The sequence below is a fragment of the Ursus arctos genome, unplaced genomic scaffold (genome assembly GCF_023065955.2).
Source record: "Ursus arctos isolate Adak ecotype North America unplaced genomic scaffold, UrsArc2.0 scaffold_28, whole genome shotgun sequence".
NCBI lineage: Eukaryota > Metazoa > Chordata > Mammalia > Carnivora > Ursidae > Ursus > Ursus arctos.
Genome location: NW_026622963.1, coordinates 24,920,482 through 24,945,031, shown reverse-complemented (window position 1 = coordinate 24,945,031; position 24,550 = coordinate 24,920,482). Strand labels below are relative to the sequence as shown.

General features: G+C 42.3%; 1 protein-coding gene and 1 long non-coding RNA gene across 12 annotated transcripts in view; one reads left to right on the top strand and one right to left on the bottom strand.

Annotated features, from left to right (window-relative positions):
• LOC130541982 (uncharacterized) overlaps nucleotides 1–5,278 on the top strand; it is a 40,044-nt gene extending 34,766 nt beyond the window's left edge. Inside the window, exon 3 of the long non-coding RNA XR_008956162.1 lies at nucleotides 5,193–5,278. This is a non-coding gene — a long non-coding RNA (uncharacterized LOC130541982). The remainder of the gene's footprint in view (nucleotides 1–5,192) is intronic.
• The window catches only part of LOC113263654 (uncharacterized), a 177,987-nt gene that overhangs the window by 71,395 nt on the left and 82,042 nt on the right, over nucleotides 1–24,550 (bottom strand). The window contains exons 8-11 of one of the 11 annotated variants that reach the window (XM_057303847.1): nucleotides 11,367–11,469; nucleotides 7,200–7,256; nucleotides 6,786–6,915; nucleotides 6,300–6,510 (exon numbers count right to left, since the gene is read on the bottom strand). The exons of 1 other annotated variant lie outside the window; for it this stretch is intronic. In XM_057303847.1, the coding sequence (XP_057159830.1) occupies nucleotides 11,448–11,469 (22 nt within the window). In that variant the 3' untranslated portion in view covers nucleotides 6,300–6,510; nucleotides 6,786–6,915; nucleotides 7,200–7,256; nucleotides 11,367–11,447. 9 more of the 11 variants (XM_057303848.1, XM_057303849.1, XM_057303850.1 and 6 more) reach the window with 9 other exon arrangements.

Sequence of the window (24,550 nt, the reverse complement as noted above, 5' to 3'; positions counted from 1 at the left end):
AGGCTCCTTGCTCGGTTGGGGAGGCTTCTTCTCCCTCTGCCTCTGCCTGCCGCTCCCCCTGCTTGTGCCTGCTCTCTTTCCCTCTCTCTGACAAATAAATAAATAAAACCTGTTTTTAAAAGTGCAAAACAGAAGACTGTGCAGTTCCTCCATCTATCATGGATTTTACTTTTAGCATCCACACTATCTTTATAGAATTAGCAACAAGAAAAATAGCTAAACCAACCAACACTCTATATCACAACTAACTTTCCCTGTAAATCATTCTCAATGCTTTTATTTCGTCCCCCTTACCCAATGGTGGGGAGTCGCATGTGTGTAAAGACATAGGTCTCCTTCCTTAATAATTCGTGTCACTATTTCTCCATGCATTTCCCTAATCCATGCTATTATTGATACCCCATATTTCATGGTGACCAAAAAAACACCTGTAACAGTTTATGTCCAGTAAACCCAGAATGAATGAAATACTACATTCTTTCTCAACAACAGACTCTGAGGAAGAAATATTTTAAGAGGACAAGTGGAGGGGCGCCTGGTGCAGTGGCTTAAGCATCGGACTCTTGGTTTCAGCAAAGATCATGATCTCAGGGTTGTGAGATTGAGCCTGGCGTTGAGCCCCACATTGGGCTCTACGCTCGGCATGAGCCTGCTTGAGATTCTCTTTCCCTCTTCATCTGACCCTCCTACTCTTGCTCTTTCTCTCTCAAAATAAACAAATAAATCTTAAAAAAAGAGAGAGAGAGAGAGAGAGAGAGAGAGAGAAGGCGAAGATACTGTTGTGGTGACTTTTACATTTAATCTACAATGTATCCATGATGTCTTGCCAATGACTCAAGTAGCCTCGTTGAAAATAGAAGGCTGTCGTTCTCGGCACAGCAATGGCTGTAATAAATTGAGTTGAAAACCCTTACCCAGTACGCATGTTGTGTCCAGCACTGTGTGAAGCGAGATCCAGCTTCCACCAACCTAGCCCAGCACCTGGTGCTTGATATATCCACGTGGAGGAGAGGTGTCCTTTTTTGTCATTCATCTGTCCCAAAGGGCACAGTTTTCTGATAATCATAGTTGATTAAGGGAGCTCAGGGTTTAGACACATAGGAAGCTTGTGATCTAATAGCAGTTAATTTAGTGGCAAGTGATATAAATTACCCAAAAAGCAGCCTTGTGGATCAAAGTAAATAGCGGAGTGGCCATCCCCTCCCCTTGATAGTTTGTATATATCATCCTTGGGGCAAGCATAAAGATGCTTCTATGTCCAATCCTCTTAACTCTATGAGGCTCATTTTCCAGATGAGGAAGACAAGACTCAGAGAAGTGAATCAATTTAGCCCCTAACCATCCAGCAGCTAATAAGTGACCCTAAGATTCTGTTTCTCCCCCAGGCAGAAGGACCCAGAAGAACGAAGGTGGGGAGGTCTGATTGGAACATGCGGTGTTTAGCACTACTCTCTAATGCCCGGGGCCATGCTTGGCACATAGTAAGCTCTCCAGAAGTCTTTGTTGAGCTGAACTCAGGAGGGAAGGCTGGAGAACCAAGATTTTTTTTTAGCAGGTCTGGGAGGAGCCTCGGGTATCACATGTAAGGAGGTGCCCGCTGTCGGGGGGCCTCCCTCTAATGGCCGTAGTGTCCCCCCTCTTCCCCCACCCACTCCCCACCATCCCGATATCACTCCAGGGGGCAGGGACCCTTGCTTCCAAGTCTCAAGGGCAGGTGCAAGTTCCGAGTCTCACTGACGTCTCCCCTCGGGCCTGCCAGTTGGTCCCTCGTCAGGTTCACTGTCCTACCTGCGCAAAGAGACAGGAAACCCCTCGAGGAAAGCTTCCCATCCATCTTCCTGGTGCTCTTTCATTTTCTTGCCAATAAGGCGATCAGCCTCACAACACACTTCGATATATTTGACATCTGTCATAAAACCCAGGTCAGGCATATCTGTCTTCTGTTAAAATAAGCCATGCTACAGAGGCACTTCCTCTGATGTGAAGGCCCCACCAGAAATAATTATTGACATCTTGTCTACACGTCCAGCCAACCCTCTTAATAGGAGTCGTAAATTATGCGTCCCGGTTTCCCCCAGTCCTAGAGAGAAACCAGGGAACACTTACAGGACCAGAAGGAGACACCACGATAGTAAAACACGGAGGGAGAGCTGTAGCTGAAGTGAGTGGCTTGAAATGAATACCTTCCTTTAACATCTTTCAAAAGTTAGGGACTGTGGCAATTCACAGCTGTTTCTTTGTGATGAGGCATAAATTTTCTATAACACTTTACCAAGATGACGCTTATGGGCAGGCAGCGCCTAAGAAAGTGGATAGAAGTTTCCTGAGTGGCAGTGATTTCTGTTTAGACGTCACATGCCTCAGCCTTCGGGAAAGTTCCTTATTGGGGAGAATGCTGGACACTCGGACTCCCGGCGCAATACTGCCAATGTGGGAGGGAAGCACCAATTGCCTCTGGTTCTCATTGCTCCCCTGAGAGGCACCCATGGAAGGAGCAGGTCTCAAGTCCCCCAAAAACCTGCCGGTTGGAAAACTTGTCACAAGATTATAAAAATCACTACTAGGCTCAACTGTGTGAGAGTTCCTGTGAGCCTCTGTGGGCCAAGTACACACGGCAAAACATACACCGCTTCACCCTTGGGAAGAGAATGTGGGCATATATACCTCTCCCTGCTGATCAGAAAGGGAGAACAGAGATGACTTTTATGAAGGCAAAGGGATTCTAGAAACACATGTGCTAACTTTGCTATGTTTTCTTTGGGGTAAGGAACGAGGCGTCCTTTTTGAAGATGCTTGCAAATGTTTCCTCGTGGAAACATTTAGTGGCTCAGATGTAGCACATGGAACAAAACATGTTAGTCGAAACCAATGTTTTACTACAGGCACACAAGGTGGGAGTGTCCAGGAGGGGAGGGGTTGATGCATAAGAAAGCAGATTAAAAACTAGAAGTGTCCTTTATTGGGCCTACTGGGGTAGACAGACGAAGAAAACATCCAAAGATCCATGGTAAGAAACTTTGTTCTCTCTGCAGACCCAGACAGGACTTTTAAGAACAGAGGAAATGTAGGCAGACGGGAGAGAAACCCCCAGATATCGAATAGTGGACACAAGAAAGTAGTATTTCTGGCTGGCAACGTTCTTTCTGGGTCCTGATTTTCACCCAACTCTTGAATGGATGCCAGACATTTTTGTTTGCACACACATACCCTGCTTGCCCCGTGCTAACATGAGAAATCAACTGTCTTGTTCAAACGGGAATAAATTGTTGAAAGAAATATAAGTGCTTAAGTGTCTTCTTCAGGCTCAGGAAACCATCTATCATTTGGACTTTCAGTTGGAGCATTGTAAAGAAGAAACTTGTTCTCTACGGGGATGCTGCTAAACCAGGAATAAAGACTGCCGTTGAGAGAGATGTTTTAGCAGGATCTGGATGAGAGATTAACTCTACGAGAGGCAGAGGAAATCGCCAATTTCCCCTTGTCCACCCCACTCAACTCAAACCACCCCAAACTGTCAGAGGATGTGAAATGAGAGGAAGCAGCTAACTGGATGACCAGGAACAACACGGACGCTGAAGGATGTGAAGATAAGGGTAAGGGAACCGGTATTTCTGACTATGGGCAGAGCAGTTGCAGAAGTCAAAAAGTGCCAGCCGTGCCAAGTGACTCAAAAGGATCGCTCTTTAACGTTCCACGCCACAGGTTTCCAAACCAAAGAGCAGTCTATCTTATCTCGAGAAGGCATCCATGGCCGCACGAAAGTGGGAATTCGGCTTCCTCACCACAGTTTGTGCCAGGCAAGCATGTTACGTGAGGGCCAAGACTTCCCAGCTTTTCTGAACTCAGCGAAGGGACCGTCACCTGTTAGCTGGTGGCGTGTCACAGGGCCGTGGTGTGAACGGCTGCAGAAGAGCAGGCCTTCTGAGATAGGCAGAGAATAGGAGCCTCTTACACGTGCTCACTTTCCCTTTCACGTGTAAAGGACCTCAAGGGGATGACTGCACTGGGTTCGGTGCCAGTGATCATGGAAGTCATGCCAGGAAGGTTGTTCACTTTGCACCGCAGCCACTGGGAAACTGACACACTATAGAACATTAAGTACTTTTCACATCAAGGCTTTGGCATGTCACTTACTTTGGGGGTTGGGGGGGGGACCGGTCCCACTGAATGTCATCCACAGACAGCAGATGTGCTGGGGAAGAATGATGCCACCTTCTCGCCAGATTTTGACACGACACCGGATGCCCGTGTTTGGAAGGAATGGGAGGTTCTTTCTGTAGGACTGAATTTAAGACAGCATATTGTCTCCCCTCGGGAAATGGCTCGTCTCCACTACGTGGGCAAAGAGCTGGGTTCTGGTCCCACGGACTGCTCTGGTGCATGCTGCCCATGTGCAAAGAATGAAACGATCTCCTGTCCATTAATGAGGACTTCTCTTGTCTTAGCGATCTGCATAAAAACCCCAGCATGCCTCCTTCCATGGCTGCAACCGTGATATTTTTTTCATCCCATGCAGCACAAAAAGCAAATGACATGTGTTCAGGTTTTATGCTAACAAGGTCCTTCGCCTCGTCTTGCTGATATTTAAATGCACTAAGCCCACGGACTTCTACTGTCCTGTCTTCATCTGCCGAAGCCCAAATCCATGCCTGTAGGTGAAGAACGACTGGATACTATTACCCCGATAGCTGATGATAATATTTCTACATCCATTGTTAAGCTTCTTAAGTTTCTTCTTCACTTTGGGAGTACTTAGCATATCTTTTTCTAAAAACCATACTCAGTGTGCCTTAGGTAAAGGAAGATTTGATGCGACGTTCACGGGAGATTATCTCGGACTAAGCTGCAGAGCGAACATCTCAGCCTCGCTCAGCCGGGCTCTCCATAAATGCACCTTTATAAACCTCTCAGGGGTAAACTGGGTCACTTGATGTTGTTTCAGAACATCTGGAAAATAGTCATTGGGGTGGGGAGGGCTGTAAAAGCTCTTTGTGCTCAGGCTCAGAGGAGAGAATGAAAACATGGATGTGACACATACCAAATGATTCTAAAACATCCACTTGTTTGTAAGTACCCCAACCGCTCATTATCTGCTTTCACTTCAAATAAGAGGGGTTTGGCAAGGACGCGGAGTTCAGATACGTGTGATTCCTCCTGCAAGAGCTTAAACATCCCTTCTCTGGCATTTTCAGGCCATCGACGAGCAAACTGCCTCTGAACAGAATATCCATTTTCCGCACCTCCCCAGTAGGAGCTCTGGAGCACCAAAGGCAAGCAGAAGACTGAGCCCCTGGAAATAAGAGCCCACGAGTGACCAGCAGGTATCCGCGTGCAGAGACATGGTACTATTTCTATTTGCACCTATTTCTTTTCTTTTTCTTTTTTATTATATCTAGTTAGCCACTGTAGAGTACATTGTCAGTTTCTAATGCAGCGTTCAATGATTCATTAGTTACGTATAACACCCAGGGCTCATCACGACACGTGCGTCTATTTCCAGATGAACTGCACACATGACCATGTGTTACAAACAGCCAGCAAATGGCCCTTCCTTCATGGGCCGTGGTACTTTGGTAGACATAGAGATTCAGACATTTCAGGGAAGAAGAGTCCTTCCTTCAAGCGTCTTGAATTCCAAGCGGGAGAATTTCTCAAATGATTGAGGAATGTGTCTTATGGCTCTCCCTTGCCTTAAAATATTAATTAAGAAACAAACGAGAGCTTTTCCTGAAGGGGCGCACTGAGACTTGAGCTAGCTGGCCCTTGCTGCTAGCCATATTACACTCTCCTCCTGGATTAGAATGGGTGCCAGGCTGTTCCTTCAAATTAAGACAATATGCTCGTAGTGATGAACCGTATTGGCCATCTATCTTCCTTTTGTGATCTGGTTCTCATCGAGCTGAAATGAAGCCATTTCTTCTGCCTGTGGCTGATTAAACACAGAGTCAATCCGCATTTCGGAGGAGGCTCTAATGATTCTCCGCAGAGCCCGTGTCAGCCCAGCCCGCACCTGCAGGCTCCTCTGTTTCCATCATAAACCAAAGCATCTGTTTCAGAGAGGTGGTATGTTTCTTTCATCCAGAGTATCACTCTGGTCAGACCCAAGGCAGCTTATTTGGTCCTCGAGGCTGCCTGTCGTGCCACAGGTAACAAATGGTCCCTGGGGAAGTCTTGTTCTCATCAAAAGTGAAAAGGACACCACTTTGGGCAAAAGCCTGTGCCTTTGCTAGAAGTCTCCATGGCTCACGTCCTATGGTCTTCTTCTAATAAAAACAGGTCAGGAAACACCAAGGGGAATCTTTGAAATAAGACAATCCTTTATTCAGTAATTCATTTATTCTTTTCTTCATTCATTCAATGAATCTTCATCGAGTACTCGCTTAAGTACTTAATTACCACTGTGAGGAGTATCCCAAATAAGACAGAGCTCAGGAAGTATGTAAGAGGGAGCCTAATGTTTTCTAGGGTTCAGGGAAGATTTCCCTGGGGAAGTGATATTTGAGCCAAGACCTAAAGGATGAGAAAGAGTAGTGAGTTACTAAAAATATGAAAGAGTATTCTCAGCCAAGGACAGAGCATATTCAAAGGTCCTGGGGTGGAGGAGTAATGCTTGGCCCATCTGAGCCCAGTGAGAGGGAGAATGTCCAGAGATAAGGCTGGTTACATGGCAGGAATCAAATCGGGCACAGCCTTTAGGCTGAGTTAAGGAGTTAGAGTTCTATCCCAAAAGCTTGATTGCAACCAGTGGTGTGTATGGAGGGAAGTAAAATGGTATCACTTCCTACCTTTTACTGAGGGGGAGCAATGTTGTACTGTCCTTGCTCGGCATTGTACAGATTTGTCATTTATGATCTCCAGAGCTTCCAGCATTCCTTTAAGGTGGCTATTTTTAGCCTCACCCTATAGCTAAAGAAACTGAGGCACAGAGAGGGTAAGTGACTGGCCAAGATCACACAGCTGGCCAGGGGGGGCCAGATCCTGGCCAGGCCAACCTCACACCCATGTTCTTTCCCCTGCATCACGCTGCCTTCCCACGCACAGACTGAACACTCACCTGCTAAACATTTGTGACATTTGTGTAATATTACTTTTTCCGATTGTTTAAGACACTTTCCTATTTACCGACTGATAATATTTTAATAATAAATAATAGCTCCATTTAAATCATCATAGAATTAGAGATAGGATAGCAGACTCACCTCGTGTCTTAGAAAGGAATCCTGGTGCCAAGGTCTTCAGTTAGTCCCGTGGAGCAGCTAAAAGCCAAAGATCTGGAATTAGATTGAACTGGGCTTAAACCCCAGCTTGTCTGGTTACGGACCGTGTGATCAGAACAGGTGGATACAAACTTTGAGGCTCAGTTTCATCCTCTCTCAACGGGTATATTAGCACCACGTTCACTTGGCTGTTGTGAGCGTTAAATAAAATAATTATGCAAACCAAGTTTCTGAGACGCTCCACCCATAATGGCTAGTATCAGGACCACCTCTACCATCATCATTAGTGTTGTCATTATCATTATCATCATGATCAGTTAACTAATTTACCACCTTAGTGGGACATCGAATGCCCCACCTCTTTCTCCTAGTGTGTGCTTCTTGGCCTGTTGCAAGGGCATCGCTCATTCCCCTGCTCTCACACGATTAAAAGGGAGGAGCCCTAATCCTCTAGCAGGTAGGTGAAGACCACGTCTGCCTAGTAAGTCACGTAGTAATTAAGTTCAATAATGTTAGAAAATGACACAAAGGAATTCCAAAAAGACCAAAACAACTTTGCGAAAGGAGATACTTGACGGAGACGTGTGGCTATGGGGCATTTAAATAAATAGCCATAACAGACGGAAGGACTCTGTTTTGCCTTGAAAACTGCTTATTTGTCTTGAGAGAGCTTTTAAATAATGCAAGGCGTCAAATGGATCATTTTTCACCATGAACAAAGAGTTTATATATGAATATTATATAAACAGCACGCGGATCCTTCTATATGTGATACAAGTTCGCTCAAAAAGGGTCTCAAAATATCTAAATCCAGAAAGATATCTGGGCAAAGCCATCTGCTGCCTTGATGGTTACTAACACCACACCCCTCTTGATATGGTAGCCGGGTTTACACAGCAGACTCACAAAAATTACTTTTTAAATGTAACAATGCCAAAAAGCCACACGTCCAGTGCCTGGCGCATATGTAGCCTTTTATAGATGTTAGTTATTGCAATAATACAACAAAAACACTTAGGACTGAACAGCTCTCCCACCCCTTTACCTTTACTGAGATACAACCGGCATATAACATTGTGTAAGATTTAGGTGTGCAACGTGATGATTTGTTACACGTACATATCGCAAAACGATTACACAATATAACACCTCCCCAACACGTCACATACTTACCTTGCTTAGGGGGAGGGGAACATTTAATATCCACTCTTGGAAACTCGGAAGTGCACAATACAGTGTCGTTAACTATGGTCACCATGTTGTACGTTAGATCCCCAGGAATTGTTCATTCTGGAAGTTTGTATCTTTTTTTTTTAAAGATTTTATTTATTTATTTGACAGAGAGACAGCCAGCGAGAGAGGGAACACAAGCAGGGGGAGTGGGAGAGGAAGAAGCAGGCTCCCAGCAGAGGAGCCTGACGTGGGGCTCGCTCCCAGGACTCTGGGATCACGCCCTGAGCCAAAGGCAGACGCTCAACGACTGAGCCACCCAGATGCCCCTGGAAGTTTGTCTCTTTGACCAACATCGCCCCATTTCTCCCAGCCCCCAGCCCCTGGTAACCACCATTCTAACTCTGTCTCTATGAGTTCAGCATTTTTAGCTTCCACGAATAAACGAGATCATACAATACTTGTTTTTCTCATTTGACTTATTTTACTTAAAACAACGCCCTCTCGTGATCCCAGAGTCCTGGGATCGAGCCCTGCATCGGGCTCCCTGCTCTGCTGGGAGCCAGCTTCTTCCTCTCCCTCTGCACTTACCCCCTGCTTGTGTTCCCTCTTTCGCTGGCCGTCTCTCTACCAAATAAATAAAATCTTTAAAACAAAACAAAACAAAACAAAAAAACAACACCCTCAATGTCCATCCATGTTGTCTAGAATGGTACGATTTCCCTCTTTCTCGTGGCTAAGTAATATTTATACTATTGTATTATTTCTATTTTTCTACATTAGATTCCCAGAAATATATATATACCACAACTTCTTTATCCATTCCTCCATAGACAGACACTAAGTTTGTTTCCCTGTGTTGGCTGTTGTGAATAATACTGTATTGAACAGCCCGTTGTGATCCTGACTCTATTCCCTTTGGAGATATACCCGGAAGTGGGATTGTCGGATCATGGGGTAGTCTCTTTTTTTTTTTTTTTTTTTAGAGGAGCATCCAAACTGTTTTCCACAGTGTTTCTGCCAACTGACGTTTCCACCAACAGTGCACGAGGGTTCCCTTTTCTCCATATCCTCCCCAACATTTGTCACCTCGTCTTCTTTATAACAGCCCCTCTAATAGGTGTGAGGTGATGTCATTATGATTTTGATTTCCATTTCCATAATGATTAGTGACATTTAGCACTTTTCAATATACCTGCCGGCCATTTGTATGTCTTTTTTGGAAAAATGTCAGTTTAGGACTTTTGCCTATTTTTTAATCAGACTGTTTGGTTTTCTGTTTTTGAGCTTTACGAGTTTCTTAAATATTTTGGATATTAATTCCTTATCAGTTACATGGTTTGCAAATACTTTCTCCCATTCCATAGGTTGCCTTTTCATTTTGTTGATTATTTCTTTTGCTGTGCAGAAGACCTTCAGTTTGAAATAGTCCCACTTGTTTATTGTTGCTTTTGTGGTTTGTGCCTTTGGTGTCATATTCAAAAAATCATTGCCAAGACCAATGTCAAGGAGATTTTTCCCTATGGTTTCTTCTAGGAGTTGTGCATTTTTAAGTCTTATGTTTAAGTCTTTAGTCCATTTTGAGTTAATTTTTATGAGTGGTATTAGGTAAGGATCCAATGCTATTCTTTCATATATAATTATTCAGTTTTCCCAACACGACTTATTGAAGAGACAACCCTTTTTCCATCGAGTATTCTTGGTTCCCTTGTCATACAGTAGTTGACTGTATGTATATATGTGGGTTTATTTCTGGGCTCTCAACTTATTTCCATTGGTCTGTGTGTCTGTTTTTAACCATACCATTTAGATCACAATAGCTTTATAACACAATTTAAGATCAGAACATATGATGCCTCCAGTCTGGTTCTTCTTTCCCGACATTGCTTTGTCTATTCAGGGTGTTTTGTGGTTCCGTATGAATTTTAGGATTGTTTTTTCTATTTCTGTGAAAACTGCCATTGAGATTTTGATAGGGATTGCATTGAATCTATAGGTGGCATTGGGTAGTGTGGACATTTTAACAATATTAACTCTTCCAACCCATGAGCATGGGATATCTTTCCATTTAGTTGTCCTCTTCGATTTTTTTCATCAAAGTCCTATAGTTTTCCAGGTAGAGATCTTTCACCTCCTTGGTTACATTTAGTTCTAAGTATTTTATTGTTTTTGGTTTTGGTGCCATTGTAAATGTAATTGTTTTCTTCATTTCTTTCTCAGATAATAAATAATAACTCCATTTAAATCATAATAGAATTGAAGATAGGTTTGTGTATAAAACACAACTGATTTCTGTATATTGGTTTCGTATCCTGAAACTTTACTGAATTCTTTTATTAGTTCGAAGACGTTTTTGGTGGAGGCTATAGGATTGTCTACATATAAGATCATATCACTTGCAAGCAGACACAATTCTACTTTTTTCTTTCCAATTTGGATGCTTGTCCTTCCTTCCTTCCTTCCTTCCTTCCTTCCTTCCTTCCTTCCTTCCTACCTTTTTCTGGTTTGGGTGGGTTTTTTGTTTTGTTTTTGTTTTGTGTTTTGTGTTTGTTTTGGTTTGGTTTTTTGCCTAATTGCTCTGGCTAGGACTTCCAGAACTATGCAAGAGTGGTGAGAGAGAGAACCCTTGTCTTGCTCCTGACTCTAGAGGAAGAGCTTTCAACATTTCACTGAAAAGACTTTTATTTATCTGTTTGTTTGGTTCAATTGAAGCACAGTTGACATACAATGTTATATTTATTTCAGGCATACGATGTAGTGATTTGACACTTCTTTACTTTATGCAATGTTCACCATGATAAGTGTAGTTACAAAATCATCCAGTCAACCCCTATGTTTCACAAATGACAAAACTGGTCCAAAGAGGTCATGGAACTTTCACAGTATTTTATAGTTACTAAGACCAGAGCCTACCCATGAGCACATTAAGAAGTTCAGGCAATCTACACTGCAATAGCCAGAAAGTTCCAGCATGCTTACCTCTCTGGAAAAACACACCAATTTCATGGGACTGTTTTCATTCATCGCACGAATCCAACTTTCATTCCTTTCTTGTCTTCTTTACCCCACTAGTTTATATATTCTGTGAAGGCAGGGACAGTGCGTGTGTCACTTTCCACCATATTTCCATCCCAGTATCAATACAGTCACCTGGCATGTTGTAATATGTGCTCACTAAACCGTTTGTTGAATAGGATGGAAACGTATTAGGAAGGGACAAGCAAATTGTTACATTGTCCATCCTAGAATTCTATGCAAGACTTAGTGAAATGTTAAGTCTCCCATGGGGACTCTGAGAGATAAGAACATTTTGTTAGATAAATATTTGTAACCCAAAGATCCAAGGTAGCATGCCCTGAATCAGTCCTGTTCGTTGTTGTTGACCCCTTCACAATACAGCTTCCTGTCCACCTGTAATGAGTAAGACCAGGTAGAAGTTAGGTAAAGATGGTCCAGCACCTCAAACACTGATCCTGAAGCTTCAGGAAAAACTACTACACACGGCAGGCACCCTGGGGACCACTTTCAGAAAGGCCAGAGATGCATTTCCACATCCATTTGGAAACCTCATTGCCGAGGTTTGCTCGTGGTTGTTGCGAATGTAGTTCAATGCCTCCCCCCGGTCTAGGAGGTGAGGTGTCGGTGGTAATGGAAAAGTCCTGTGGCTCCGTAGTAAGGCTTCTACCAACTGTCACCAACCTGACTCATGAATTCAGACATGCCCTTTCCCCATCACCCATGTATAGTGATGCCCCTCCCATTCAACATAAAGCTCCAGCTCTAGGACTCAAGGAAAAGATTGAGTAGAAGACATGGAAGGAATCACAAATTGCTCTCTCTGGGGCTCAGATTTATCATCTGTGAAATAACGATTGTAAGACTTGTCCGATCCATCTCACCAGATGGTTGTAAGAGGTCACCGTCAGACATCTTCAGGAATACAGTCCGTACAATTTTAAACTGGCATTTTACTTCTCAAGAGCCTTCCACCAGGTGTTATGGGGCTAAGAAAGTGAACACCACACCCCACCCTGCCCTTTTGGGGCGCTTACAGTCTAACATTCACACATCTAAGCGTGGTGAGTTAAAAAAAAAAAAAATATATATATATATATATATATATGCACACACACACATACACAATTGTTCGGTTATCAAATATCTTTGTAAAGGAGTCCAGTATAGAACACACTGGAGCACAAGTTAAATAATCTTTGATTTTGAATACCCTCAGATCATTTCACTCAGATTGGCGCGTAAAATTTTACATTTTTTGAAGGCAGGCATAAAGAATATAGAAACAGGGTCCTGTTATGTTAAATTCTACATAACTCAATTTAGAATCAGACATAACTAAAATGGATCAGAAAGATGGCCCAGATTACATATCTGGCTCTTACTTCCTGTACCGGATCAGTATTCCACAAGCCCACAAGATCACAGCTTGACCGACAGAAGTCATATACGACACAGAGTGAAGGACTTGTGTTGACAAAAAGTTGGGATTTTTTCCCCCTTATCAAAAAACAAGCATATTTGAAATTTTGCCAAAAGCGCTTAAAGTGGATTATATCTACATTTGACTTCGTGGTAAGTGCAAAGACAAAAATCTCTGAAATTTATAAACAAAAGTTTCTTTCTTCCTTCAGAGTTCAAGGCAAAAAAACAGCCTTCCCTGACTCTCAGGCATAGCAGAACTTGAAAGTCACAGGGATGTCAGATATATTTATTGTTGCTGTTGCTCAAAATTTCCATCCGGCTACATTTAAACATGGAGTTGGGAGTTCACAAAAATAGCATCAGCAACATTGCCAGTGAGATCCTATAACCTTAACACAAAGTAAATATGAAAGTAGAAAAGAAATGTAACCTTTTTAAAGTTCTCTTTATGCAAATATCATGCACAAGTCACTGATTACTGAACACTCCATCTCTTCGACATCTGAACCACCCCGACAAATCATCATGGCAAGCTTGTGTGGATCTTTCACAGATTTCTGTAAATTCCTATTACTGTCTGTGATGGTCTCTGTACCCACAACCACCATATTTCTTTAGCATACAGTATCGTCGTAACCACAAGATCAAAGAGAAACTTGCTATTATGTGTCTGGGTCTGTGTACCCTTTGAGCCCAAATCATCGCTATACTCAGGCCATCCTCCGAAATGATCCACTAAGAATAAAGTACACTAACAGTAGCGAAATTTACGCTGAGATTCATGGAGCCACAAACTCCCTATCTTGGTATCCCCATTTCTTTGCATGAGTTCATGTCCAATGTGGTTGGAGGTTTGGACTGAAAGAGACAAATTTTGGAGAACAGACATCCATGGGGACATGAAAAGCCAGGTGCACAGAAGAGGAGGCTGTGGGTTTCCCAGGACTGGAAACTCAGTCTGACACTTGAGAGAGAGCCGTTGCAGGACGTGGCTGACAGGTCTATTTTGATGAAAGCCACTGTGAGACTCAGGTCCAAACTGTGTCGCCTCTGGGCTGAAGTGATAAAGTGTGACACGCGGACAGAAGGACGCCCCCCTCAACCATACACACTCCACCAGAGACCTCTCAGCAGCTCAGGCTCTCCATGCTGAGCTGCAGTGGGGAACTGCCAAGCCTGATGGCACCCAGATGGAGCGGTGGAGGGAACCGGGCATGCGCAGGAGATCCTGTGGGCGGTCCTGGAGAGGTTCTCAAGAGCTACTAAGGCTAACTTGGCCTTATGTGCGCCCACAGCTATGAGATCCAAAAACATCCAGGTTCCCTTTATGTATGGAATATAGAGCTGGGCATATATCACCCACCTGAAACATATGAGTAATATTTGCTGAGTTTATTTTTTTTAAGATTTTATTTATTTATTTGACAGAGAGAGAGAGAGAGAGAGCACGAGCAGGGAGAGAAGCAAGCAGAGGGAGAGGAAGAAGCAGGCAGGATCCCGGGATCATGACCTACTTGAGCAGAAGGCAGAAACTCAACGAACTGAGCCACCCAGACACCCCTGCAGAGTTTAAATTTAAAATTTGAGAATCACTTACGGAATACTTGGCAGTAAGCTGCCTAAACTGTTCATTGATCATGTGAAGCTGAATGGGTAGCCTGTCCCCATGGCTCCTTTCTCTAGAACAGATTTCCACCAATGCTAACGTTCGGGACATTACCGAAAACTTCTGCAGCATATCTTAATACAGCTTCTAAAGATGCCTGATTTACTACTAAGCAATTGCTTAAGCATTAGGCAAATCTGGCTCCATGTCTTTCAAAATGCATCAAGTATTCATAAAGCCTAAATATTATTACTCATCTTCATATAATGATCGCTGTCTGTAATTATGAGGGTTAATATATAAGTCCAGAACTTGGCATTCACCTTAGGTACAGTGAAGGATGCAGAAGTGCTCTTGATAAACTACTCCAAGAATCTAGGTGTGGGATAAATCAGTAAATCAATGAGACAGAATGAAGAACACTTCTTGACTCTTTTTTTAAGTATCGCAACATCAGAAGTCACTTAGTAACGGGGCTACGTGAATAGCCCAAACAGAGGGAAAGCATTCTGAATTCAGCACTACTTCCAGCTTCTGGCAGGAGCTCTGACCAAGAAGAAATCATCTGAATACCCAAGAAAGTTTTGTTTTATTTTTTTTTTTTAAGATTTTTTTTTTTTATTCGACAGAGATAGAGACAGCCAGCGAGAGAGGGAACACAAGCAGGGGGAGTGGGAGAGGAAGAAGCAGGCTCATAGAGGAAGAGCCTGATGTGGGGCTCGATCCCAGAACGCCGGGATCACGCCCTGAGCCGAAGGCAGACGCTTAACCGCTGTGCCACCCAGGCGCCCCGAAAGTTTTGTTTTATATGCCTGTTGGTTTCTTTTGGTTTTATATGCAAGAGATCATTAAAGTTTATACCTGTAAAGTGGTATGACTCCCACTTTCCACAGCATCGCTGTCCCCCTTAGCAGTTAATAAAGAGGCTGTTTCTTCCCTGACTTAGATAAAACAACACCCGGGTCCAAAGCAAAAAGAGAATTATTAGTAAGTGTTGCTCAATTAGTAAATCAAGGCCTTTCCTTTTTCTAGAAATTTGTGTGAGATCAGAAGTATAACCTTCCCTTAAACAATACAATTGAGGATTTTTACCCAATTGTTAAGCCAAAAGTATTTTCCTGTGCAGAAAAACCAAAAAGATCTTACCATGGAGCCATAATTTTAACATTTTGAAAGCGTGCCTTTGTGGAAAAAAAATTCCACAAACAAAGAAAACATTTAAATGCATCAAATTCAACAATCTGCTTATGCTGGTAACATGAAACACACATAGTCTTTCAAGAGGTCCAACTTGAAAAAAAAAATTTAAAAAGAATATTTTAAATGACCAATGACAGAAAGCAAAAGAGTTTGCTTCAAATTTTTCTTTTGGTATCAGTGATCTATTAGAGAAAAGAAAAGGAAGGCACTCTGGTCAAAATAACATTTCCTCTCCCCTGATTTGCTCTGCTCACAGGTGTAACAGCTGTAACCAAAGTTTTATGAAGCAGTTAAACTCCTAGCCTTGATTAAAGACTGAATGCAGGACCAGGCCACATTTGTCCTAAAAATGTTCTTTTTTTTTTTTTTTAAACTCTTCTGCTGAAATGGATGCATTTCTCAGTCCCTTATATTGGATACTAGACTCAGATATCATGTAAAACTTTGAAAGAATTTGCAAGAAGCCAAAATGTGAAATGGGTATTGTGCGGCAGGGTAGGCTCACTGTATCAAATTGGATGAAAAAAGTACTTTGCAAATGGTACATAAACCCCTACATGCGTGCAAATTATTTAAACTACTGGTGAAGTGTCCTTCATCACGATGATGCTGATGGCGACTACGGTGACAATTGTATTAACGATGGCTATCGAATTATTGAATATTGAATGATTTTATTGTGTGCCAGCCATTATACTAAGTACTTTACACAAACTTATTTGTGTGTTACTCACAACAATCAGTTGATACAGATTATGTTCGCTTTACAGATGAACACAGAAAGCTCAGAGAAGTTAAGTAAACTGCCTAAGGTCACACAGCTGATCGGCCCATGAACACAAAACCAGTTCTTCACGCCCTCGCGAAAATGAAAGTATTGGCAAAGACTCATGAATTATGTCATTATGTTATATGATGCAGGTACCCCAGCATATGGTCATATTACTACTGTGTAGTTGTTGAAGAAAAAGGATACACACATACTGTACACACACACACACACACACACACACACACACACACACACATTTCTTCAGATAGCCAAAGATATGTCAGATATCCTTGAACTAACACGTAGATGTGTTCTCTTTGTTTGACAATGATTCAAATAAGGCATGGAATTTTGCTATGCAAAGGGTCTTTCTGGCATCAAGGAAGCATACACTACATGTTTGATAAATGAGCACATGTTCCCCGCTGTGACAGTATTTACCTTACTTGCTTGGCGCATTACTCAGAAATCTTTGGTTTGCAAATGACAAAAAGACAACACTAATCAGCTCAAGTCAAAAGAGGAATTGATCAGTTGACAGAAGTGAAGGGTCTAGACAGCCCCGGGTTTGAGCATGGCTGAGTGCAGGCACTCAGGTAAGGCACCTGTCCATCTCACTATTGCTGCTGTTCTGTTCTGCTCCGGCTTCAGACATTGGATTCTAGATGGCAATTCTAGATATGAGAGCACTTCTGTCTTTCTATCACCAACCAAAGTCCCAGGGAAGCTTGAATTGGCTGAGCCTGGATCACATACCTATTCTTTTTTTTTTTTTTTAAGATTTTTATTTATTTATTCGACAGAGATAGAGACAGCCAGCGAGAGAGGGAACACAAGCAGGGGAAGTGGGAGAGTAAGAAGCAGGCTCATAGCAGAGGAGCCTGATGTGGGGCTCGATCCCAGAACGCCAGGACCACGCCCTGAGCAGAAGGCAGACACTTAACCGCTGTGCCACCCAGGCGCCCCCACATACCTATTCTTGAACAAGTCATCACCTTCAGCGGGATAAGGCATCTGGCCAACAGAGAAGAAGGAGGAGGAGGAAGGGAGGAAAAGAGAAGAAAAAAATAGGACAAGGGGACACTGGCACTAAACAGAAGTGTAATACGGGAGTAGCCTCTCTTAGCCCAGAGGTGTCTTGCTGGTTTTCATCTTCAATATTATCTCAAAAATTTAGCTGCCAAGACAGGACGTGCATCACAGATCGCTCCATCTTCCTTTACAGATCACGTTCTTTATTGACGTCTGCCTTACTTATTATATTTAAGGGAAATGAACGCAAAGCTTTGAAGAAGCAAGGCTTATAGGGATGATGCCGCTCAGGAGGGAAATTGTTTCTTTCTCTGCTTTATTATATTGGTCATAATTATGCTCTATACTACGGTGACACTTAATTATACTATTCCAATAAATCCACATTCATCTTCCAATTCATAAATTAACAAAAGGAGACTACAGAGTGTGCCCCATTACACATTTACATTTTTTTCCCCTCAGACTCTAGAAAAAACGATGGGAGTTTCCTGTGGTTCTTTCTCACGCAGTAATATCCTTCGGCCCCACGGCACACAAAGGTCTCATTGATGAGAAGAGCGGTGCACGTCTATGCAGGGGCAGAGAGTTGGGGATCCAGGAAATTCCCAACTGGTTTAACAAGAATGAGCACCACACCTTCTTAAAACTCCACAGTGACCGAGTCACAAAAATAGGGTCTGTAATGAGAATTGGAAAAAAAATTAGGGAAGTGCCTTTAGGCAGTTAGGGTCTGTGGAGATTGAGAATTCAGATAACAGCGAATAGGAAGTTCAGGCCATTCTGCTTCATCCCTGCATCACATGTTCCCTAAGATTCTGCCCACCTTCAACAGAGAGAGAAAGAGACCCTCACGGAACGCCATTGCAGTGCCTACAGCGCCCGTCCTCACGCTCTGACCCTGCAGCCCCCAAAGCACCTCTCTTATTAATTCCTCTCCCTTCCCACCACACTTTTTTCACCTTTTCTTCTTCTTTTAGATCCGGGGGCAGAACACTGAGTAAGTCCTACTCCTCGATTTATTGTCATTGTAAGTTTGTACTGGGCCCTTCACTTACTTGCTTACTACCTTTTATCTCCTTTGCCTCCGCCATTTTCCTCCCCAGCCCATAAGCAAGTATTAGGTTTGAAGATATCCTTGAATTTGTATGTGTCTTCATAAAACACGTAGTATATCCTTGTTCTGTGTGTGCGTGTTTTTAATTTATATGAATGATGTCCACAGACTTTGTTTTGTCTCCTTCCTCCCTCCCTCCCTCCCTCCCTCCCTCCCTCCCTCCCTCCCTTCCTTCCTTCCTTCCTTCCTTCCTTCCTTCCTTCCTTTTCCACCTAGCACAGTTTGTAAGCATCCTCTACACTACCTCACACCGCTACATGGGATTGCATGGTAAGCCTCCCTGACATCCCATTACGTATCCCCCTCAATGATGAACATCTTCATTACCACGAACAACACGGTGATGAACACCTTCATCCAGCCCCTGCAGGGACCTGATCAGAGCTTCCCAGGGCTCTACACGCACAAGTGGGACAGGGTCATGCACCCGGCTCCCCTATTCTCACTACTTTATGGAGAACCTACCATGGTGACACTCTTGGGTTCATATCATGCAAATGGGAGAATCTGAGGCTCAACGAGGTTAAGTGATATGCCTAACTTCTTGTAGCTAGTTAACTGGTAGAGTCAGGATTCTAAGCCAAGTTTCTCCAACTCCCAGGTTTGCACCCGTCCACTGTACCATACTGCTTCCACAGGAATCTTTTGATTCAGTGGGCTATGCTTGAGGCAACAGGACCTTCCCTGCATCTGGCATCCATTGCCCCAGGTGACTTCAGGCCAGCAAGCAGTGGAAAACCCACAGTGCCCCAAGGGCCCAGGTTCCTAGCCTGGGCCAGCAGCGATGTGCCATCGGAGGTGAGGGACAGCCCCACTGGCCAGGGGCCAGCAGAGCTTAGCCCCCCCCTCGCACCCCTGATGCAGGCAGATTAACAGCTGCCATCTGGCAAGCAGAGTCTCTCCATGCAAGCTGCAAACCCCCCCTCTGGGTGAATCACCCGTGTGTCCAATACCAGTCAGGCCCAATGAAACTTTGATGGCTCTATTAATGAAGATGAAAACTTGAGATATGCCAAATACAGATTAAATGGCATCTTGGTAACATGATTATCTCTGAATTACTAGCTGCATAGCAAGACAGCCAAGCGACTAATCCTAGGGAAGGCTGAGCGCTTTGGAGGCAGAATTCACTACTTTCAGCCTCCAGGATATTGTTCATTGAATCAGGGTAGTACTTTCACTAAATGGAACCCCGAGAGTGACTTCCTTTGCTGTAGTCAGACTTTTTGAGACAAGATTTGATCTCTTAAAGTTCTGAGGTCCCGAATTCAGAGTGGTCTGCGACCAGACGAGCAGGGAGGATGTCAGGAAAAAACAAGGAAGACACACAAAAACCTGTCTCATGCTCATGTACATGGCTTTGTTGATAAAATGAGCAGAAATGACAGGATGCAGATGATAGAGGGGAAGTCTCAAAGCCCCGAGTCATTCTACTTCTTCTGCAAGCTATCGTCTGGTGAGTTCTTCTCGGCTGGTGCTTTCAGCCCATTAGCTGCGTTAGCCCACGTGATTTCCTTGGGGTAGGCGTCGTCGTTGCCATCCTCCATATGAGAAAGTCAAGGCTTAAAAGTGGTAGCAACTTGTCTGAGGTTCAATACCTAGGACCCGGCCACGCCGAGACTCAACCTAGGGTCTTTTCACGTCCAAGGTTTGCATGGTCTTGCCATAATTTGACCTCCCAACTGTAAGGAGCTACGGAGAATTTGGAAAGGGCTCCAAGAATAATTTCCATAACAAATGGAAAGCCAGCCCAAATAAAGAAGTTACAAAACATTCATCTTTAAGATACCAGATTGAGGGGGTGCTTGGCTGCCTTGGTCAGGAGAACAGGCTACTCTTGGTGTCATGAGGTTGAGCCCCATATTGAGGGTAGAGAATATTTAAAAAAAAAAAAAAAAGACACAAGATTGAAAGCTGTCAAGTAGTGGTGTGTTGGGGGAGTGGGGCTATTTATGAAGATCTGTGAATAATTGGGTGAATGAAATGCCTTGCAACTTAGCTGGAATAAAAAGGACTTGATCTGGCACAATGAACTGTGAAACCTCCAAGAATCCCATTTAGCCCCAAATGTCTCTAAATAATAAGTTTAATTATAAGAGGCCGATGACGTGAATTGGTGGCATGACATATGGTCTAAATTGTGTACTGTAAGAAGTTCTCTAAATACACATTGAGAAAGCCCCACTTTCTCCTCTCTCTTGAAGTGAGTGTATTTCCATGCACATAAGCTAGAAAAACCAACATTGGCTCTGAGACTTCTGATATACTGTACCTTTTCAATCAAATGCATAATTGTGGTAGGACTGTTATTGCTTATGTTCACACTCACTAGAGACTTTAATTTTTGGTTAAGTTCTTAAAATCCCTTTCTGGAAAAACAAATGAGATCACATTCTCCATCCTCCTGGTTAACAGCGTCATTATCACACGCAGATCCTCAAACAATCAGCTCAATTCCATTGTCATTCCGAATTTCTTCTCTTTCTTTTGTGGTGCATTCACAAAACTTATTCAGTCTTCTGCCTTCTCAATGGAAAAAATTTTATAGAAACTACCATAAACGATACATAATTGTGAATGGCTTTAAAAAGCCGTATGGAAGGATGAATAATCTTCCCTTTTGTTTTCACCTTCCCTAAATATTCTTCCGCTTTGTGTTTTGCGATACCTTTTGCACCCAGCTTTGGTCAAAATTGTTGTTGGCCATTTGCCAGTGTGAAATGTCCTACAAAATGAATTGCTTCTTTTGTAAATAAGAAAAAACTTTGAGAAATATTGCTTCGAAATACTATGTTGTAGTTAAACCTAGCCGGTAGCTTTTTCTGTAGGGGCAAAGGAGGGTGGCGACTTTATTGTCTGTTCAGCATATATAAATCATGATCCAGGTAACATTTTGTGCTCGCCTTCATATCTTCCAGTGGCTGTGGTTTGGGGCATCACAAATATTCTTTCAGGAAAGAATCACCTATTTCCTGTGTCGGGATGGCCTTTCATTTTAGATTAAACTTTCAAAGGACACCAGTACCGGATGAAAATTGGGACAAATCTTTAACCACCAATTTCTTGGCTGAGGCTTAAGGAGGACACCATGATTTTCAACTGAACCAGCTCACCCACTTTCAGTGGCTTCCTTTTCTTACTTTTTGCTTTAGGAAGTTAATTTATTCCTCTTACAATTTAAACGCCACGCTCTTCTAATATTTTTCTTGCAAGGTAACTTCTGATCTAGCCATTCTTCCCTTTTTCCCAGATCACCCTATGCTTTTCAGAAAAAAAAAAAAATCTCTACATGGCATATCATGGACAAATATCAGAGTTGTGAGCTCATTCTTAAACCAAGGTGGTTGTCAAAGGTAACCCAATAATGCATTGCAGGTGATTCATGAATAGGGCACATTATCATATAAATAGTAATGTTCTGTAATTTTCACAAACTTAGATATGATAGCAGAAGCACACTTAAGTGAGGTTTTTAAAGCTCACATTCAAAAGAGATAGTTCTCTATTTTTGCCCAGTGAAATGCATATATATATATATATATATATATATATATATATATATATATATATATATATATATATATATTCAAACTATGAATCACGATGTAGGCTTATTAAAATAACTTTCCTTTCAATACTTTTCTTTCCAAATACAATTATTCTTGAATCATATATCTTAATATAATATTCAAAATTATGAGGCTAGAATGAAAACTTTACTGAAATGATGGGCCCTATAAGGCAGGATTGGATTGATGGTCGATTAAAACTGTACCTGTACACTTTCATTCATGATATGGATTCTTCTTCTTCACTTCTGAAAAATTAGCTGAAATAAGATATATTATGCCACGATATCTGGGCCGGAAATTGCCCCTAGGTGTGAACAGGAGACATCCAAGCTCTCCATTCTAATGAAAATGCAATCAGTCATATCTATACTGAGAAGAAAAGACAAAATACGCCAAAGACTCAAATATTTAGAAAAGTACCATTAAAAATCAGTTCATGTACAATCTATACTGAGAAGAACCGAATTACTCAATGAATGAGATGCGGAAAACATCAAGCTTTGTTGATTTTAAGTGGCTCTCCCACAGACTTTTTTATGCGAAAAAAAAAATTAAGAAAAAAATCAGCTTAAATGTCTAACACGAAAGAAAAAATATATGTATGACATCTGGGCTCTCCTTAGATACAGTGTATCTAAGAGCTACTCAGAATGCATAGGAAATACATTATAAAATAATGCAAATACTTCATAGCACAGTTGGCCAAGCCATAGCCAAATACTGAGCAAAAATACAGTGATAAGAGTCTGTTGGATAAGAGACATGAAGATTCTTCATCTTTCTCTATCATATCTCAAATATCTGAAAACCAACTTTCATCTTGGGAAAGACTTCATTTTTAAGACCAAGACCCAATAGTCCAGCATCTTGGGGTTAAACAGAGAATCTGCACAGCATAGTTTAATGAAATATTAATGGGTACCAGCATTTACTGATGTCACTACAAATAATATACTACTATCTTGAAAAATATTAACCGACGCATAGGCTTCCCTACCTGTGTGTGTGTGTGTGTGTGTGTGTGTGTGTGTACATGTGTGTTTTAACACAAGTGTTCTCCTCAAATAAACTTGGCCAAAAAAACTCCTTCTTTAGCTGCTGGTGTATTTTTGTTTTCATATGTGGCACTGAACGAATTTCTGTAGTTGTGAACAACTACATTTGATTAAAATCTGTCAGATTTATCTTTTTAGCAGGAGAAAAGAAATATGTGTTTCTCCAGAAAGGAAATCAATGTGTCTTTATGATAGATGCAGAGAAGAAAGCTGGATGCTGTCACTTTAAGTGATGAAGCAGAAAGACAGGGTAGCTCCCTCGCTATCATCATTGGCTGCTGACATAATTGTGAGGCAAAGCCCTATTTAAATTTTATAATCCTTGTTTATAGGATAGACTTACAGTCATTGACCTAATAGTTATCACTCCAACTGGTTACGTTACAGAGTCTTGTGTCTGAGGTGTCCATAGTCTGCTTTGTTTAAATTTGCTTAGCCAATATCTTTTAGCCAGAACTCTGCTCTGTTGCTCTTCTGCCCTGTAAGGAAGAGTACTTCCTTCCCCATAAGAAGGCACCAGGTCTTCAAAGACAGATGACTGTAGCAGAGAATCTCCTTTCTCAAGACAAACAGAAGAAAGAAACCTCAAAATCATCCCCCAGGCAATGCCTGAGACAAATGAGGCAGAAAGCATCCTCGAAGGGACAATTGGGAGACTGCCTGGTGACAAAAATATGTCCAGAGATTTCCTCCTTTCTCTTGGGACCCACCAACCTCCCCAGGATCCCAAGGGTCTCTGGATACAGTTCTGCTAGATAGAAAAGAAAGCTTCAGCCCCAGCATCGTGAGATTATAAAATGTTCCATTCTGAGATGGCACAACCAGCAGACACTTACTGTGCTAAGACAGCCTGAGAAAAATCAGGGTGAGCCGAGATATCTTTGCTGCATGAGTATCAGTGTCTCTGTGGTTTCAACCAGTAAAATCATTTTAATGAGCTTATAAAGCCATGCCAGGATCTGTGAACTCACATGTCACTTGAAATTGCTGTCTCTCTTGCTTCATGAATGGCATCTGTCAGTAAAGTATTTGAAGTATTTATTTGGGGCCAATTTCAATAATAACATTTTCTATATAATCCCCTCTCTTAACTAACTTTTTAAAAAATGGTATGTTGTTTTTGTTCTGTGATTAATGACTGCTTCTAGAAGGCATTCCATTGATGTGAGCGTGCACGTGTATACTTTGTTTGCATATTAACCCAGACCTGATTCAACCATTAAATGACAGTGTATGTAGACCACCTACCCCAGGGTTTGGAACATGGTAAATATCCCTTACAGGTTCATTCTTTATTTATCATTCCTCTCTTCAACTTGCATATCCTAAAAATTAAATAAGTAAGCACAAATAACTAATGCAGTTGCCG